Here is a 20,817-nt window from a genome sequence, read left to right as displayed (position 1 = left end):
CTTCACTTTCACTTAGGATAGCAATGTCATCAGCGAATCATATCATTGATATCCTTTCACCTTGTATTTTAATTCCACTCCTGAACCTTTCTTTTATTTCCATCATTGCTTCCTCAATGTACAGATTGAAGAGTAGGGGCGAAAGGCTACAGCCTTGTCTTACACCCTTCTTAATACGAGCACTTCGTTCTTGATCGTCCACTCTTATTATTCCCTCTTGGTTGTTGTACATATTGTATATGACCCGTCTCTCCCTATAGCTTACCCCTACTTTTTTCAGAATCTCGAACAGCTTGCACCATTTTATATTGTCGAATGCTTTTTCCAGGTCGACAAATCTTGTGAACGTGTCTTGATTTTTCTTTAGCCTTGCTTCAATTATTAGCCGTAACGTCAGAATTGCCTCTCTCGTCCCTTTACTTTTCCTAAAGCCAAACTGATCGTCACCTAGTGCATTCTCAATTTTCTTTTCCATTCTTCTGTATATTATTCTTGTAAGCAGCTTCAATGCATGAGCTGTTAAGCTGATTGTGTGATAATTCTCACACTTGTCAGCTCTTGCCGTCTTCGGAATTGTGTGGATGATGCTTTTCCGAAAGTCAGATGGTATGTCGCCAGACTCATATATTCCACACACCAACGTGAATAGTCGTTTTGTTGCCACTTCCCCCAATGATTTTAGAAATTCTGATGGAATGTTATCAATCCCTTCTGCCTTATTTGACCGTAAGTCCTCCAAAGCTCTTTTAAATTCCGATTCTAATACTGGATCCCCTATCTTTTCTAAATCGACTCCTGTTTCTTCTTCTACCACATCAGACAAATCTTCACCCTCATAGAGGCTTTCAATGTATTCTTTCCACCTATCCGCTCTCTCCTCTACATTTAACAGTGTAATTCCCGTTGCACTCTTAATGTTACCACCGTTGCTTTTAATGTCACCAAAGGTTGTTTTGACTTTCCTGTATGCTGAGTCTGTCCTTCCGACAATCATATCTTTTTCGATGTCTTCACATTTTTCCTGCAGCCATTTCGTCTTAGCTTCCCTGCACTTCCTATTTATTTCATTCCTCAGCGACTTGTATTTCTGATTTTCCCGGAACATGTTTGTACTTCCTCCTTTCATCAATCAACTGAAGTATTTCTTCTGTTACCCATGGTTTCTTCGCAGCTACCTTCTTTGTACCTATGTTTTCCTTCCCAACTTCTGTGATGGCCCTTTTTAGAGATGTCCATTCCTCTTCAACTGTACTGCCTACTGCGCTATTCCTTATTGCTGTATCTATAGTGTTAGAGAACTTCAAACGTATCTCGTCATTCCTTAGTACTTCCGTATCCCACTTCTTTGCGTATTGATTCATCCTGACTAATGTCTTGAACTTCAGCCTACTCTTCATCACTACTATATTGTGATCTGAGTCTATATCTGCTCCTGGGTACGCCTTACAATCCAGTATCTGATTTCGGAATCTCTGTCTGACCATGATGTAATCTACCGTATTTACTCGAATCTAAGCCGCACTCGAATCTAAGCCGCACCTGAAAAATGAGACTTGAAATCAAGGAAAAAAAATTTTCCCGAATCTAAGCCGCACCTAAAATTTGAGACTCGAAATTCAAGGGGAGAGAAAAGTTTTAGGCCGCATCTCCAAATCGAAACAAAGTTGGTCCATTGTAATATGAGACACACTTTAGGTCGAATGAATGACGATACAGCTACATTAGTTTGGTTGGAGTCGTAAGCTTAGCAGTTAAGCTTTACCAGGTAGCCATTGCTATGCGTCAGGCACTCCGTCCATATTTATACGGATACCCTTCCTTTTTCACATGCTTCGTCTGGTTTGAACTGATTGCTTATTTTTCTTTGCTCTGATAGGCACCGTTTTCTTTGTTATAGGTGTTTACATCATTTACTGTGTCATGCATTGTTTGTCGCATTCTGATAGTGCATCTTTACGGCCTGTCACCGCTCGCGGCATGGCTTGCTTTTGTGCGCGCTACCGCCGCTTACAGTTAAAAAATAAATAAAAATGAGAGGAGTCGTCTCATTAGCGAAACAATGACAAGAGACTGCTATTTGTTGTTACTTACACTGCTGTTTTCTTTGATAATGATCAACAAGAACCAAATAATAGACTGCGTATGATAGAAAATGTTCTGAACGAGAGTTTAGCGAAAATTTTTCTCCGTTTGAAAATCTTTGCAGGCGCCTCTTTAGTACATTACATTCTGCACAGAAATTAGAGTCATCTTAGATTTAAAAATCTAGTCAATTTCCGTGCTTCATTTCTGACTGTATCACTATTAGGCGTAAGAATAATACGAATATAAACATGACATGATATGTATATTCTTCCGCATTTGCTGTTGTCTCACTAGTTTCGTAGTTTATTAAGCAGACAGGATTTAAATGAGATAGCAGCAAACACGAAACAATACATGTCAAAATGTTTATATTCGTATTATTCTTATGGTGAAGAGAATACTGCATGTGATTCACAATTCATAAAATTTCCTATTAGCAACCATCTCTTCTCACAGGTAAGAAAAAATTCAGAACGTAGAGTTGGCCATATTGACAAACATCCCAAACAGTCTTGCCAGTCGGATTTTTGTAGTACATTGAAATGCTGCTACATTCGAAGATGAACAATATGGAATTTGTATTTACTTCGTTGGATAATATATGAAAATACAGTGGTCGAAACTCGGGGCGGAGGAAAAAAAGCTCGTCTTCCACTTTTTTTTAAATTTATTTACTGACGCAGAGGTCTAGGCGCCAGTATTTATCTTTGTGCCTACAAACCATGCCTGTGTAGCGCTACATATATTCGACGGCAGAAGTTAGTTGTGGCGGCACCCACCAACATTTTTCAGAACTTCCTCTTGCTTTGCACTCGATTCTAAGCCGCAGGCAGTTTTTTGGATTACAAGAACTGGAAAAAAAGTGCGGCTTAGATTCGAGTAAATACGGTAATTGAAATCTTCCCGTATCTCCCGGCCTTTTCCAAGTATACCTCCTCCTCTTGTGATTCTTGAACAGGGTATTCACTATTACTAGCTGAAACTTGTTACAGAACTCAATTAGTCTTTCTCCTCTTTCATTCCTTGTCCTAAGCCCATATTCTCCTGTAACCTTTTCTTCTACTCCTTCCCCTATAACTGCATTCCAGTTGCCCATGACTATTAGATTTTCATCCCCCTTTACATACTGCATTACCCTTTCAATATCCTCATACACTTTCTCTATCTGTTCATCTTCAGCTTGCGACGTCGGCATGTATACCTGAACTATGGTTGTCGGTGTTGGTCTGCTGTCGATTCTGATTAGAACAACCCGGTCACTGAACTGTTCACAGTAACACATCCTCTGCCCTACCTTCCTATTCATAATGAATCCTACACCTGTTATACCATTTTCTGCTGCTGTTGATATTACCCGATACTCATCTGACCAGAAATCCTTGTCTTCCTTCCACTTCACTTCACTGACCCCTACTACATCTAGATTGAGCCTTTGCATTTCCATTTTCAGATATGAGTGTATAGCCAAATCTAACAAATGGGATGACACCGTCAATTTGGCTAATGTATTTTTCTGTTTGGAGGGCACTGCCAAGCAATGGTATGAGAACAACGAGGAGAAGTTCACAAGCGGGGAAGTATTCCAGGCGGCACTGCACATGCATTTTAGCGACACACAACGACATAAGTGCAAGGCTGAAGATAAATTAAAGCGCAGGGCACAGCGTCCAAGAGAAACTACAGCATCCTACATTCAAGACGTCTTGGAGCTGTGTAAAATAGTGGATCCTTGAATGAAGGAGGAAGGCAAGGTTGCACATCTCACGAAAGGTGTTGCTGAGGACATGTATCAAGCCCTACTCCTGAAGGAAGTTTCGACAGCAGACGACTTTATAAAATGGTGCCACTATGTCGAGACACGCAAGTAGTTTGGATGGCTTCCAAATGTCGTATCGATGTTAGTGATGGAGGAAGGAACTGACTGCATGGCAAGCAAAAAACTGAGATGCTGCAAGAGGTCATAAGGGAGGAAGTGGAACAGAGATTAAACCCAATCTCTCGTCCTTCATTTCCCTTTAAAATGGTGAAAAAGTCGAGACCCAGGTGAAGTTATGTTCCTACAATGCCGCATGAGGAACCTGTTTGGGCACCAAGGAAGACTGACGTCTGGAGGACCCAGGATAACCAACTAATATGTTTCCACTGCAGATGACCGGGACATGTAGTGCAGTATTGTCGAGAAAGGCAGCAGATATTTAATGATGCCTGTGCCAGAAGACAGCAGATCGATCTTAACTGACACCAACTCCAGGACAACAAAGATTAACAAGCAGAAGTGGGTGCAGGACGATGTAGGTCACCATCGCTGAAAGCTAGCTGCTGAAGAGCACGCTCCCCAACATGCCGAGCAAGTTCTCCATCGCCGTTTAGAAGCTCCAGCCGATCACCTAGCTGCCAAAACCTGGAAAACTAAAGGGTGTGACCTTCCTTGGAGATGAGGCCGCCGAAGAGAAAAATCCTCCACCATCTATCAGTACAGAAATGATAGGAAACTACGTCGATATGCTCATGGATGGCCAACCAGCCCAAGCTCTTGTGGACTCTGGAGCATCATATTCAGTCATTTCGGAGAAGTACTGTCGCCAGTTGCAGAAAACTGTATTCATCGACAGCAAAACATCTCTGCAGAAGCTGGCTAATAGGAAATATGTAAAACCTGCAGGAAGATCTACCATACATGTGGGTATAAGTGGCCATACACAGCCCTTAGAATTTATCATCTTACAAGAGTGTAGTCATGACATTATTTTGGGATGGGACTTTTTGAAAGCTTCTCAGGCAATATAGATGGTGGTCACTCGAAGATTATGCTAGACAAGACGAGGTACTGTGGACAGGAAGATGCGCATTCGAGTGTGTGAAGACTACGTGTGCTGGATGAAGTGATCATTCCTGCAGTCAGCACTAGAAAGGTAACTGTTATGTGTCATGCCATGCATCAACCCATGGAATTTGTAGCTGAATGTAAGAGAACCATACCACTGAAGAATAACTTGGTCATCCCAACCTCTGTCATCTCGTTTAAGAACAGATTCGGTGAATTGTGGATAGTTAACAGTTGCCAAGAACCGCAGATCCTTCCAAGATGCTTGTGCGTAGCAAATGCTGAGCCATTAATTGAAGAACAGTTGAGCGTCATAGAAACCTCCCATGCCGAGTCTGTGGGTGAATTAGCGCTACCACTACAAGACAAGATCTTCTAGCTCGACTATCACCAGACCTCACTAAGGAACAACAGAACAAGCTACTTGCCATTCTTCAAGAGTTCTCTGAATGCTTAAATCCACAGGTGAAGGGCAAATTAGACAAATCAACAGTGAAGCACCAGATTAGCACTGGAGACCATCAGCCAATAAGCCAGAGAGCATACCGTATAATTCGCTACGAGGTAGAGAAAATGAAGAATGACATCATTCAGCCTTCGCAGAGCCCATGGTCATCACCAGTGGTCCTTGTCAGGAAGAAGAATGGCAGTTGGCGCTTTTGTGTTGATTACAGGAAGTTTAATAAGATAACTAAAAATGACATTTATCCTCTTCCATGAATTGCTGATACACTAGATTGTCTGAAGGGGGCTAAGTTTTTCTCAAACATGGACATGTACTCGGGATACTTGCAAATCGAAGTAGGTGAGGTTGATCGTGAGAAAACTGCATTAATCACCCCTGAGGGCCTGTGTGAGTTTAAGGTAATGCTGTATGGTTTGTGTAATGCACCAGCAACTTTTGAATCGATGATGGATAATCTTCTATGTCACCTGAAGTGGACGTTGTGTCTTTGTTATTTAGATGACATTATAGTGTTCTCAGAGACATTTTATGACCATATAAAAAGACTGAGGGCCATTCTTAAGTATCTCCAACAAGGCGGACTGAAACTTAATCCAAGAAAGTGTCTGTTTGGAGCAAAAGAAATCAATATACTTGGGCATCTTGTGACAAACGGAGGTGTGTGGCCAGACCCAGCAAAGGTGAGAGCTACAACAGAATTTCCTATTCCTAATAGTATTAGAGATGTGAGAAGCTTCCTCGGATTATGTTCTTATTACAATCATTTTACCAAAGACTTTTGTATCAAATTCAGGCCACTCCAAGAGTTGTTAAAAGATGATGCTAAGTTTATCTGGGGTGGTGCTCAACAAGATTCTTTCAATGTGCTGTGAAAAGCTCTGATGACTGACCTTGTACTTGGTCTGTATGATGAGAGAGCACCTACAGAACTACACACAGATGCCAGTGGGTATGGGATCAGTGCTGTTCTGGTGCAAATTTCGGATGGAAAAGAAAAGGTTACAGCCTATGCTTCTAGGACACTTACAAAAGCTGAGAGAAACTACTCAACTACAGAAAGAGAATGTCTTTCTGTGATCTGAGCCATGTGCAGATTTTGACAGTATCTCTATGGAAGGTCATTCACAGTTGTTACAGACCATCATTCACTTTGTTGGCTGACAGGTCTTCAGGATCCAACAGGACAACTCGCCAGGTGGGCACTACATCTTCAAGAGTATGACATTACCATGGTGTACAAAAGTGGAAGAAAACACCAAGATGCCGGGCATCTCTGTAGAAACCATGTGCAAGACCATCAAGACTTTGATGAAAATAGTGACTGTCTCGCTGTACTCCAGGATCTCTCTGCTGAGCAGAAGAAGGATGCAAAGATATCTCTCAAATTATGCTTGCCTTAAATCAGTCAGAGGTTGTGAAAGGACAATTTAAGGTAGTTAATGGATTACTTCGCAAGAAAAACTGTGATCTGTTTGGGAAGAGGTGGCTACCAGTGATTCCTAAACACATGCACTTAGATATTCTACAGAAATTCCATGACACACCTGAGACCGGACATTTAGGATTTATTATGACATATGATAGAATCTGAAAGAGATTTTTCTCGTCAGGTTTATTTAGGAGTGTCTGTCACTATGTGCCACACCGTTTAGAGTGCCAGAGGAGTAAGGGAATCCCTCAGAAACCAACTGGCCGACTCATACCAATTCCACCAGCCAAAACACCATCCCAGCATGTTGGTATTGACCTCCTCGGCTGATTTCCAACGTCTGCTAGTGGCAATAGCTGGATTATTGTTTGCACTGATTATCTGATGCACTACGCCATTACAAAAGCCATTAAAGCAGCCAAAGCATTCAAGGTAGCCAAATTCATTGTGGAAGACATCATATTAAAACACGGAGCCCCAAGGTCATTAATTACGGATCGAGGTAAAGTTTTTCAATTGTGACAGAGATAAACCATCAGTGCAACATTACTCATCACATGACGACTGCCTACCATCCACCAACTAATGGGGTTACTGAACACGTTAATAAGACCTTGGCTGACATGCTATCAATGTTCATCAATGTTGAGCAGAGCAACTGGGATGAGCTGCTATCTTTCATGACGTTTGCCTACAACACCGCCAAACAAGACACCATGGGATTTACGCCCTTTTTCCTGTTGCATGGGCATGAGGTGTTTACGTTACATCCTGTTAATGTGGATGATGACTACATTGGCCAGGTGTTAACCAGAGCTGAGGAAACTTGGCAGTTAGCTCAACTCCGCATGCTGCAGGCTCAAAAAAATGATCGCCGAAGGTGTGACGCGAGCCACCGCCCTGTTGTCTGCCAGCCTGGTGACCTGGTCTGGATCTCCACTCCTGTTCGGAAGACTGGTCCCTCTGAGAAGCTCCTTAGGTGCTACTTTGGACCTTATACAGTTGTAAGACAGTTGTCTGATGTTACTTATGAAGTTGAAGATTTCAACCCCAACGCAGGATGACAAAAGATCAGACATATGGTCCACGTCCTTTGAATGAAGCCCTACAAAGGTCCTGCAACCCAGGGTAAATTTGAAGCTCCAGCAACAGGCAACAAGCGGAAAGGTGACGAAGAATGTAGAGGCAAAAGAAGTTCTAAGAAGATGACTGCCAAGGCAAGCATCAGTCATCAGGAGTTGGAGTATGCAGGACTGATGACTCATTCCCGGACTAGGTGGACGTAACACCAAAACACTGTTCCCTTAAGGAGGGAGCAATGTCACAGAAGAAGCTGCGGAGCACCGTGGTGTGGTGGTTATGATACTAAACAGTTGCATGGAGGGTCGTGAGTTCAGAGCTCACCTGGACTGTACAATTTTAATTTCTATATTCGTTTCGAGTACATTCTAGAAGTATCCACAAATGTCAAGCATCATTGTACTGGAATGTTCTGTACCTGTATATATACTGTATGTGTTCTGGCTGGAGGCAGTTCGCTCCACGCTCTTGTATGTGCAAGTGCTGAATAAACCTTTGTTAAGTGAAGTTAGTGTTCGTCATTCATCTAATTATACCGTCTTGTAAGTGACAATATGATTGTTGACCTTATAATAGCTAAAAGAACGCACTAATGCCAGAAGGTTTATTTACTCCACACATTTGCCTTTACCAATTTTCTGTCACTTCTATAAGTCCTCTTGAATTATTTGAACAGAACTGTTAATCTGTATATCTGTAACAATCTTTACAATGCCAGCATTGCCCCTTTCCAAGATTTCAATTCTGTTAACATATGTCACATAATTATAACATTTCTTAACACTAAAGAGCTTATGAACATAAGCGGCTTTGATTTTATTATTATGCTCCCTATTTATCTTAAAATTTGGCCAAGAGCTGTTGTTCACTATAGGTTTTATGAGATGGCCATCCTTATGTTAACTTGTATGCAAATGTATTTCAGGTATCATAAATTCAAAGCTTTGGTGGGTGAATTTTTGCTTTTGTTGACTATTGAGGTGTGTACCACTTTTCTCATTGTTATGTAACTATCATCTTAATTACAGATCTGCTAATGGCAGTAGCCAGAATGTGTTATAATTGGAAATACACACCCAGATGCATTTCGAATTAGTTACAAGGCATCTTCAGTGGGTGTCCTGAAACATTACATGATTTTTGTTCACACATACAGGTTATTGTTTGCACTTATAGGTCATAGATATAAAACAGTTTATTCAGGTTTTTATAATAAAATGGAGAAGTATTACTGATCAGCACGTAATTCATTATTATCATAATGAGTTAGACACTGATCCATAAGTACCTTTCCAAATGGCTCTAAGCGCTATTGGACATAACATCTGAGGTCATCAGTCCCATAGACTTAGAACTACTTAAACCTAACCAACCTAAGGACATCACATACATCCATGCCCGAGGCAGGATTCGAACTTGCGATTGTCACAACAGCACAGTTCCAGACAAGTGCCTAGAACTGCTCAGCCACAGCAACTGGCTGAGTACTTTTCCATTATATTATAAAAACCTCAGTGAACTGTTTTAAATCTGTAAACTATAAGTGCAAATGATAATCTGTAAGTGCAAACAAAAAATCATTTGATATTTCAGAACACTCACTGATGATGCCTTGTAACTAAGGTGAAACACATCAGGCACATGAGATAAACAAAAAGACTTAATGTGCAGCATGCACATGCTTTTGACCTACTATAATTTATTGACATCAGTTTGATAACTCAAAGTACCAAATGGCATTTATACAAATTTGACAGCAATCTACGTTTTCTCTTTCAGGATGTTGAAACACTTGGTTTCAAACTGGGTTTTACAATTGATGCCCAGAATCTGCACAATGTCTCTCTGGGACAGGGCCAAGAGGTAGTTGCTGAACAAGCTATGGACATTGGAGCAAAAAATGGACACTGGGTTATATTGCAGGTAGTAATACAGTTTTACTAACATCATGCAGTCACATTGTTATTACTCCCCATATTACTGTGGTTTGTTGTGCTACACACTGATCTTAATCATAGTTTTGAAATACTAGATAAATAATGTACTCTCATGAGTAGACGAATTAGTGGCACCTACTTAATTGTGTGCGTCACCACTTTTGTGGATGACATCAGTACTGTTATGTAGAATGGTCTCCATGAGACAACAAAACTTGGGGAGCCATCTTAATCCATAATTGGTCAAATGCTACCCATAAGTCAAGGATATTGGTTGTAGCTTATTCAGTGCCACTCTGTGGTGCCTAGATGTGCTTAATAAGATTGAGTTCAGGTGATGTGAAGAAAGGAAAACAGTGGGTGTACGTAAACATCTTCATGTCTGTGGAGTATTTCTCCAATCATTTTGGCTAATCAAGAGCTATGGAATGGTGTATTATTTTGCTCAAGGTAGAGGTAAACATACAGATGCATATGATTGGGCAGTAGGTTCACTTGAGGTGCAGCATTTCATCCAATGTAAACATTTCCAAGATGGAAAATACCCCAACCACTTGCCTGCACAGTGCACTGTTGGGAAGTGAGATACATCTGCTCCAAGATTTTCAACATACTGATACCTTGTCATCAGTATGTACCTACATTTTTGTGCATTGTTAGTCCAGGAAACCTTTTTGTATCTCCAAGCATCCAGTGTCAGTGTTCCGATGCCTATGTTAATTCTGTTCAGTATGTCTGGTGAGCAAAAGTATTCAACACTAGCATTCCCAATGCTTGAAACATTCCCAACTTAACAGGCTCCTTCTTAGTCACCATGACCTCATCCACAATTACTTCTCCTTTGAAGACATCACCTACAAACAAATGTATTGCTATAGGCACCTGCATATCCTATGTTCCCATAATTTTCCTGGCCTCAATCTTCATTAATCCTTCTCCTTTACCCTTCCCTGTTCCTATTCCAGCACTATGCAGCTCTATTCCTGAAGCACAAGTCTTTTCACTTCTCTCCTTTTCTGCTGCCCCTCCCTGCGCTCAGTCTAACCTCCCAACTGCTTCTAGCTCCCCTACCCTCTCACCACCTAGTTCCTGTTTGTTCCGACAAGCAGCACTTTATTGCCCCTTACCCATCCCAGCCACCTCCTTACCACCACCACCCAGTTTGCTTCTCCCATCATGTGCTGCTGCTTGCTGTCTGTTCTTGGCAGCCAGAGACTGCTGTCATGTGTGTATGTGTGTGTGTGTGTAATTTTGTGTGTGTGTGTGTGTGTGTGTGTGTGTGTGTGTGTGTGTGTTGTCTAATTCTGATGAAGCCCTTTTTGGCCACGTAAAGGGTAGGATGAAAAAGGCTGACGCTGTATGAATTGCAGTATGCAATATAAGAGGTGTAAATGTTGTGCGTGCACTGGAAAATCTGTAGAGAAAATAGAGAGACGGAATAATAGGATAAGTGAAATCAGTTGTATATAAAGTAATAGCTATGACGTTAATGAATGATGTTACAGGTATTGGTATCACTATTAATAGAAAAGTCCATAACAAAGTAATCAGTAACTCTGACTAATGTATTGATTTAATTTCTCTCCTCAGAACTAAAATGAAACAAGCAGCTAACACTAACACCATCATAAAGGTTATGATTATGGAAAGGGAGAATATGGGAGTAATTTTGGGCATCAGTTAATAGTAGAAAATAATAGAATATTTGATAGCCTCTCAAAACTGGAATGATATATTAGATTATGGATATCAAATAGGTAGGGCTGTGTCATGGTCATCTTGAGATTCATTCTTCATAAAGTTCTGGCAATTTGCTGAGATCTTCTTGACATGGTGTGAGTGTTCAGCTAACTGGAGGCACCAGAAGATCCTGACAAAGTGGTGAAAACATCTGTTGTGAAGAAGAAATTTGAAGAGAAAGATGATGTACACTGAAAACCTAAAACAAATAACTTACAATGACAGTAGACCACATATGCTATGCATGTAACTACTGCCAAATTTCCTCAAACAAATTATTGATTACTACTTTAAATGGGAAGTATTTATAGGGACATTTCAAGACAGCCATAAAGTCTGTTTAAGGGTACACTAGGGGAGGTACTGCCAGTTATCAACAGAGAAACAGCAGAGAATATACGAGGAGGTGAGCACCATGTCCCCAAGAGAGAACATGGCTAGGACAACACAGTCAATAAGAAAACAGAACCAGTGATCTGGGGCAAGTGTTATTATTGACAGCTGTACTGTGGCCAAAACTGCTGTTACTGCTTTTTTGTACATGAAACATAATTGTGGTGTGCTTCTAATTCCACTTTCTTCATAACAAAATGGTTCCAATTGCTCTGAGCACTATGGGACTTAACTTCTGAGGTCATCAGTCCCCTAGAACTTAGAACTACTTAAACCTAATTAACCTAAGGACATAACACACATCCATGCCCGAGGCAGGATTCGAACCCGCAACCGTAGCGGTCGTGCGGTTCCAGGCTGTAGCTCATGGAACTGCTCAGCCACCCCGGCCAGCTCTTCAAAACAGATTGACTGAGCTAGTTCATAGATTGGAGAAAGGTAAGACCGTACAACCTTCATGCGGATCATGTGCATCATACAAGTATGGTTTTTTAACCATGCTTAAGATTCATTACTGCTATACGTTTTATGTAAAGTAGTGTTAGTGATTACTGAGAGGGAGCATTAAGCAATGACTAACTGAAATAAGGGAAAAGAATATCATACAGAAGGACAGCTTTGAGAGTTAAAGAAGTGAAGGCAGTGGAAGAACAACAAAGTATTCCTGAATTTGATTCTTGATACGAGAAAATGTGAAAGTTAGGTAAATGAAACAAGCAAATTGATATATCAATTTTTGCCTAATTTTTATATTTCCTCCTATCAAGAATCAAATTTACGGATTTCTGTTGGACATCGTCCCTATACATTTTTGTTCTTCTGCTGCATTCACTTCTGCATCTCTCAAAGCTATCCTGTTCAGAGTTTGACAAACCAATTAAACATCAAAGATGAAATAAGGCACCTAGAGTATCTGACAATTCTCCAGAATTCCTAAGCTCTTGGGAGAACCAACCAGGATAAAAAATATGCCACCCGATATGCAGTATATGTGAATCAGTTCAGATGATCCCATGACTAAATAAGGCAAGCACTGACAGATATATTATTAAACTATCAGTTTAAGGTATCTTTGTTATTTAGAAATTCTTAATATACGCCATATGATAAATAAATAAAATTAATCACTTTAATAAATCATGTTTTCAGAATGCTAACATAGTTATCTACAGAGAATGGAGTGTCTGGTAAAGGGAAAATCAGGTTAGGTTCAGGAAAAATGTAGAAACGCTGGTAATAATATGGATCCAGTGACATATCTTAGAAGATATACTAAAGAAAGACAAACCCACATTTATAGCATTTGTATATTAAGAAAAACTTTTGACAATGTTGACTGGAATGCACTTTTTTGGACTCCTGGAGTTATCAGGGATGAAATATAGCGAGTGAAAGGTTTGTCATAAAACAGACTAACATTCTAAGAGACAGAAAATGTGAACAAGAGGCAATAATTGAGAAGGTAGAGAGAGAGGGTTGTAGCTGATGTTACTTAATATGTACATCTGGCATCAGTGAAAGAAACTAAGACGAAATTTGAAAATGGAATAAAATAAAGATCAGGGAGAAGAAATAAAAGTTTCAAGGTTTGCCCGTGCAATCCTAATTATGTTAGAGACAATAAAAGATTTGAAAGATCAGTTTGTCAGAATGGGTACTGTTTTTAAATGAGATTATTAAGATGAACATAATGGAGTAGCATCAAGTTACACAGGTGATACTGAGGGAATTAGTTTAGAACAAGAGACACCAAAAGTAGTAGATAAGCTTTACTATTTTTAGCAGCAAATAAGTGACAACAGCAGAAGCAATCAGTATATAAAATGTGGATGGCAATATTAAGAAAAGTTTTCTGAAAAATTGAAATATGCAAACTTTATTTCTTACAAAATCTTTAAAGAAAGTATTTATTTGAAGTGTAACATGGATGAAAAGAATCAACAGAACAGACAAGAAAAGTACAGAAATTTTTAAAACTTAGTGCTACAGGAGAATGCTGAGAATTAAATGGGTAGTTAGAGTAACTTCACTAATTAGTACTAAATCAAACTGTGAAGAAAACGCTATATGGCACAACTTATTCTGCACATGGCTTTCACTGTCACTACAGCCACTGTTAAAGATTTTCCATCAACCATTTTAAACATGAAAAAATTATGATTACTTGCTGTTAAAGTATTTTGGCCCTCCGTTGTTGTTGTTGTTGTGGTCTTCAGTCCTGAGACTGGTTTGATGCAGCTCTCCATGCTACTCTATCCTGTGCAAGCTTTTTCATCTCCCAGTACCTACTGCAACCTACATCCTTCTGAATCTGCTTAGTGTATTCATCTCTTGGTCTCCCTCTACGATTTTTACCCTCCACGCTGCCCTCCAATACTAAATTGGTGATCCCTTGATGCCTTAGAACATGTCCTACCAACCGATCCCTTCTTCTGGTCAAGTTGTGCCACAAACTTCTCTTCTCCCCAATCCTATTCAGTACTTCCTCATTAGTTATGTGATCTACCCATCTAATCTTCAGCATTCTTCTGTAGCACCACATTTCGAAAGCTTCTATTCTCTTCTTGTCCAAACTATTTATCGTCCATGTTTCACTTCCATACATGGCTACACTCCATACAAATACTTTCAGAAATGACTTCCTGTCACTTAAATCAATACTGGATGTTAACAAATTTCTCTTCTTCAGAAACGCTTTCCTTCCCATTGCCAGCCTACATTTTATATCCTCTCTACTTCGACCATCATCAGTTATTTTGCTCCCCAAATAGCAAAACTCCTTCACTACTTTAAGTGTCTCATTTCCTAATCTAATTCCCTCAGCATCACCCGATTTAATTTGACTTTATTCCATTATCCTCCTTTTGCTTTTGTTGATGTTCATCTTATATCCTCCTTTCAAGACACTGTCCATTCCATTCAACTGCTCTTCCAAGTCCTTTGCTGTCTCTGACAGAATTACAATGTCATCGGCGAACCTCAAAGTTTTTATTTCTTCTCCATGAATTTTAATACCTACTTCGAATTTTTCTTTTGTTTCCTTTACTGCTTGCTCAATATACAGATTGAACAACATCGGGGAGAGGCTACAACCCTGTCTTATTCCCTTCCCAACCACTGCTTCCCTTTCATGTCCCTCGACTCTTATAACTGCCATCTGGTTTCTGTACAAATTGTAAATAGCCTTTCGCTCCCTGTATTTTACCCCTGCCACCTTTAGAATTTGAAAGAGAGTATTCCAGTCAACATTGTCAAAAGCTTTCTCTAAGTCTACAAATGCTAGAAACGTAGGTTTGCCTTTCCTTAATCTTTCTTCTAAGATAAGTTGTAAGGTCAGTATTGCCTCACGTGTTCCAGTGTTTCTACGGAATCCAAACTGATCTTCCCCGAGGTTGGCTTCTACTAGTTTTTTCATTCGTCTGTAAAGAATTCGTGTTAGTATTTTGCAGCTGTGACTTATTAAACTGATAGTTCGGTAATTTTCACATCTGTCAACACCTGCTTTCTTTGGGATTGGAATTATTATATTCTTCTTGAAGTCTGAGGGTATTTCGTCTGTTTCATACATCTTGCTCACCAGATGGTAGAGTTTTGTCAGGACTGGCCCTCCATGATATCAAATTTTGCTTTTGCTATGCAATTCTTTATGTACTGTTGTGTAGCTTGTGAAGTACAGATGCAGATGTAGTCTGTTCCCTGTGTTGCATATTTTCTTATTGTGATAACCTGTAGGACTTCTCCATTTGTGACAATATAGCAATACATTCAGAGATAATGCGTGGAACCCACCATATACCATTCGTTTTTGGGTATGACAAAGTGCAGACCCTATACTATCTAGGATAAATCATTTGTATTTCCTGTAAATACTGCAAATTTAATAATTACTAAACATTTCTAGTGTACTGTTATATTTTGAATGCACTTTTAACTCTGTGCAGAATATCCACTTAGTGAAAAAGTGGTTGCCAGCACTGGAGAAGAAATTAGAGTTTTATGCTGTAGGGTCACACCCGAGTTATCGTCTGTTTATGAGTGCGGAACCTGCAGCATCTGCAGCTGCCCACATCATTCCACAGGTAATATTCTAAAAACTTAATCCTGAGGAAGAGCTTTCGATTATTCTGTAGACAAAGAGATTAATGTGGTTTTATTAGTGGTGCTTGCAACATGTTTTATGTGTCTGCTTTTATTACCCACACTATTAGGCACTCCAAAACACGTTTCTGTAGTTCACATATTTTATTATTTTGTAGTCTCTGTAAATTCAAAATACTACCTGAGTATACAAAGTTTACATGCAGAATTACAATTCAACTCCTGTAGTTGAAACATTATATATCTACTGTCATTATTCATTAAGACAGATGTCATATGAGGATTAACTGTAATTGCAGTTTACCCAATGTTATTTATGAGTATTTTGCAATATATTTTAAAGTTTCTTGAGAGCAGGAAATACACGTTTTTTTATGTTAACATATGTCTTGGTCCTCAAGGTGATTGTTGTATATGATCACTCCATTACCTGCAGAAAACTCCTGTGTTAATTTTTGTAACTTCACAAGATTCATGTGAAACAGGATTTACCAAATGAAACATCTGGAAAAACTTTACTTGTTTTTACAATGTAGTAAAAGATAGAGTGCTACAAACTGTAAAGAAGACACGTCAAATTGCACCAGAAAAGGTTAAAAGACATTCACATATAGCTTTTTGCCACAGTCTTCATTAGTAACGTAGCAATCTCTCTTTTCCTTCATTGTTGATATTCCTACCTGGAGTTTTCATTGTTTGATTTCCATGTGTTTATTCACTTTTAAATCTCTCAATGTCACTCCTTATCATAGAATTATGACTGTTCACATGTTAGTATGCTTCGACATCCTGACCATTCAGCAACATCTTACTCACTCCCTTGCTAAGCTCAAATCAGTCACACCTCTCCTGCCAAAAGTGCTTGGTACCAATCCAGATATAATACAATTAATAGTAAATACTTTACAGTGATTTATTTGGGTTAATATAACAAAATTTGAAAAAAAAAAAAAAAAAAAAAAAAAAAAACACTAATAGTTATTTTAGATGCAAGAGGATGATATCCATAATTGATTAGCTGTGCATTCCCTATTTTAAAAGTAAATATAGATATTGATTTGTCAGGATTTTCATGTACAATAATGCCAAATAGAGCTTATTGATGCCTCATCACAATACAAAATTAAGAGCCCAATAACCATTGGGGGGAGGGGGGATAGCTTCCTGTTTGTTAAACATGTTGCACACTTGAAGAGAAAATCTCTTGCAGTAAGGAAAATCAGCTTTGAAACTGTATAATTTTTGTACATTGTGATGGATATAAAAAATAATGCTTGGCATATAGACTGAATGAACTTCCAACGAACCATACTTCAAAGCAGAAGTACAGAAATATGCTCACTATTAATGTAGAAATATGAATTTCTGCTTGACATTATGCAGTCGTCAAGCAACACACCTTCCACACATGTGAGGGCCATGAAGTCTTCCAACATTGTGGGGAAAAGTCACTACCCGTCTTTATTGTTCAGCTATATCTGAAAGACAGACAAATGCATAGTTATTTTCTTTCATTTGTCTCTGTGTGGGATCTTCAAGTTAAACATTTGTTTGTAGAAAGTTTGTATAAAATTCAGTTGTGTGGTGTAAAGTCAGACACCCTAAAGAGAATTGGGCGGCCTGGTTATACTAGTGAAAAATTGCAAGTCAATAGTATTAATCAGAGTGTTGTAGGGATCAACAACTTACATTGACTGGGTATTTATCAAAAGAGAGTAATGTTGGATCTGAGTCAGAATAGCAATGACATCATAGTGGTTTTTCCAGATATGGTAGTTCTGTGTCTTTTCAACTGGAGTCTCTGAATGCCTCCAGTTAAAAGGGGAACAAGGGAATTTCAAACTCCCAGCCTTCATGGATTCTTGGTACCTTTGCTTATTCAAAACCTCTTGATAGCATGGAGCATCTCTTTCATTTCAGATGCTTTTTGATATGCTAAACATTGTGAGAATGTATTTTGGCTTAGACAAGTAGCCACAGTGGACTCACAAAATAATTATCAGTGTGTTTTTGCAACTGTATTAACTGTTTTGTTCTTTCTCCCAATTGGAACTATGTAAAATCATTTAAAAAACATTAAATATTCAGCACTTCAAATATTTTACAAGCAGAGTATGTCTTAGTACACCTGATCTGCACAGACTTTGATTCCACATTACTTCATTCAAATTATCCGAAAGACAATACGCACATAATCAGTTATCTCCTACCTCAACAAAACATTTCATTCTTGAGATCAAGTGCTGTGCCAGCTTCAGTACAGAGATGATAGAGGAACAGAGTGGGGAGTAAAGATGGAGTTAGAGGAAGGGAAATTAAATGAATAGTGCAATTAAGAACTTGCAAGGCAAAGGAGCTGGGAAAACCAAAGAGACATAGTGATCGGGAGGGTAGTGGGTATTGGTGTTGGGGGGGGGGGGAGATTCCCCAAGACGTTGTACAAATTTATCGATAACACATTTGTGATGTGGACCTACAGTGAAGAAGAACACCTCGATTTCTTTCAACAGATTCAACTCAGATTCACCTGATTCTTTTCCAAAGACAAAGCTATCTTCCTTGATGTTGGGTTCAACCTCCTGAAGTCCACATTCAAACACCCATCCATTTAAAACAAAGAATATTCAACAAAACCTCTACTTTGACAGCTACCACATCTTCCACATCAAATGATTCCATCTCTTCAGCCTAGCAGGCATTTGGGGCAAACATATCTCTCAATAGAACCCTCAGTGCCTTCATCAGCAGCCTCTCCCAGCTTCACATCTCCCACAGTTGCTCTCACCACCAAAAAACACAGAATCCCCTTTGTCATCCAGTACTTGAATGCCTCAATATAGTAGTTAAGGAAAGCTATTACTTTATTCAAGTCATGCCCTGAAACAAGCTAATCACATTCTGACATCCTCCGTCACAGTATTTTCTGACCATATGACATTCCCAGACCATTGTCATTATCCCACAGTTCTTACCCCTGCAGTTGTTCCCACAGTGAAACATGTTCCATGCCTCAGGTGCTACCACTTACTTTAGGGACTTCAGAATACAGTCACAACATTTAAGTCAGCAATAGGAAAATTATATAAAAGCTCTGCATCAGAATATCCAATACATTAGTAACAAGAAACTAGAGGTAGAAGTATTCCTAAGTGAAATATAACCACACACATTACAGGAAAAATAATTCTAACTTACTACAAGTGAATGTGAAGAGAAGAGTGGTTGCATATGGAGACTTCATTTTGAAAGGATCAAAAGCAAGACAAGATTTTGAAGAATTATTAATGCAGTATGACATTGGGGCAACTATGTCTGCACCTACAAGAATGACTTCTCAAAGTCAAATAGTTATTGACAACATCATTACCTGTATTAGTAGAAATGACTATGTCACAAAAAGTTCAGACAGAAATATCTGATCACTGTGGACAGCTGATCCACTTCTGCAGAAGTTATGTCATAACATCAGAATCAAAATGAACAACCAACAAACAAATCAGGATTGGCAGTAATCAAAATGTTAATATCCTTATAACAATATTAAGTAGGGAACTAGGACTAAAACCCACAGGATCTGAGAGAGATGAACCAGGCTGTAAATTCCACAATACTACAAAAGTGTGCTGCACAGGTAAAAAATGGGAGGGAAAAGCAAGAGCAATTAACACTACCATAAAAAATTTAAAAAATCAAAATAAAGGGAGCTTGGGATGTAATTAATGTTGAAATGAAGAAAGATGTCTAAAAAGAACAGAGATATGTTCCATGGAAAAACACAAAATAATGGTTACAGGTAGTAGAGATATAGTAAACATACCACTAATAATGTGATAGGGAACAACATATGATTGAAAAGAAACAATCCAAAAAAGAAGGGTAATACATCTACAGCAACATGTTCTTGAAACCAGTTGCAAAAGATGAACTGAGAAAAACTATACAGGAACGAAAAGCCAAGAAATCAGTTGGTGATGATGAAATATTGCATCACATGATATGGCGTTATGTTAATCACATCTTTGCTGGATATATCTTTCAGCTTTTTCAGAGATGGAATTTTCCCAAGAAAACTGAAGATAAGTGTGTTCTGCCAGTGTACAAGGAAGGGAATAAAGAGGACCCGGCAACTGTAGACCAGTTTATCCCATATCAGTTGTACAAGCCATTTTACTGATTTGATCTACGGGACAAATAAATAATAAATAAATAAATAAAATTAACCTTCAGGGTTCTCAAAAATTGTGGAAATGCTTAATAGAGAAGTTGTTTATCTGGACAAACACAACATTCTTGTACCAACACAGAATAATTTTATGTATGATAAATCCACAGAATCAGCAATTACCATTCTGACAGATTATGTTATACATACATTAGGTGAACAAAGAGTTGTATCTACAATGTTTCTGGAAGCTCTTGACACCATTTTCCATGAAATACAGACACGAAAACTGGAAAACTATGCCCTGTGAGGGCAAACAGGATACAGTCATATCCATACAAGAGGAAAAATAAAGTATCAATAAGGAATGCATATGAGTCAGAAACCAAAACCTTCAAATCCAGTGTGTTGGAGGGTTCAGTAATAGGGCCATTGCTGTTTAATCATTTCATAAATTATACAGATGTTGAATAGAATGAGGGGAAAATATTATATGCAGATGACACAACAATACTGAATTCTGACCAAAATTTGGAACAGCTTGAAAGAGGAGCATAGATTTCTGCAAACATCACAGCCTAATTACTTATGGAAAAATAAACT

General features: G+C 38.9%; 1 protein-coding gene across 1 annotated transcript in view; it reads left to right on the top strand.

Annotated features, from left to right (window-relative positions):
* The window catches only part of LOC126474748 (dynein beta chain, ciliary-like), a 734,368-nt gene that overhangs the window by 630,357 nt on the left and 83,194 nt on the right, over nt 1–20,817 (top strand). Inside the window, exons 71-72 of the mRNA XM_050102225.1 lie at nt 9,664–9,807; nt 15,896–16,033. Coding sequence (XP_049958182.1) covers nt 9,664–9,807; nt 15,896–16,033 — 282 coding nt within the window. The remainder of the gene's footprint in view (nt 1–9,663; nt 9,808–15,895; nt 16,034–20,817) is intronic.

This window comes from Schistocerca serialis, chromosome 4 (genome assembly GCF_023864345.2).
Source record: "Schistocerca serialis cubense isolate TAMUIC-IGC-003099 chromosome 4, iqSchSeri2.2, whole genome shotgun sequence".
In the NCBI taxonomy this organism is placed as follows: Eukaryota; Metazoa; Arthropoda; class Insecta; order Orthoptera; family Acrididae; genus Schistocerca; species Schistocerca serialis.
The sequence above is the reverse complement of the archived record's forward strand: the minus strand, read 5'-3'. Positions and strand labels throughout refer to the sequence as shown.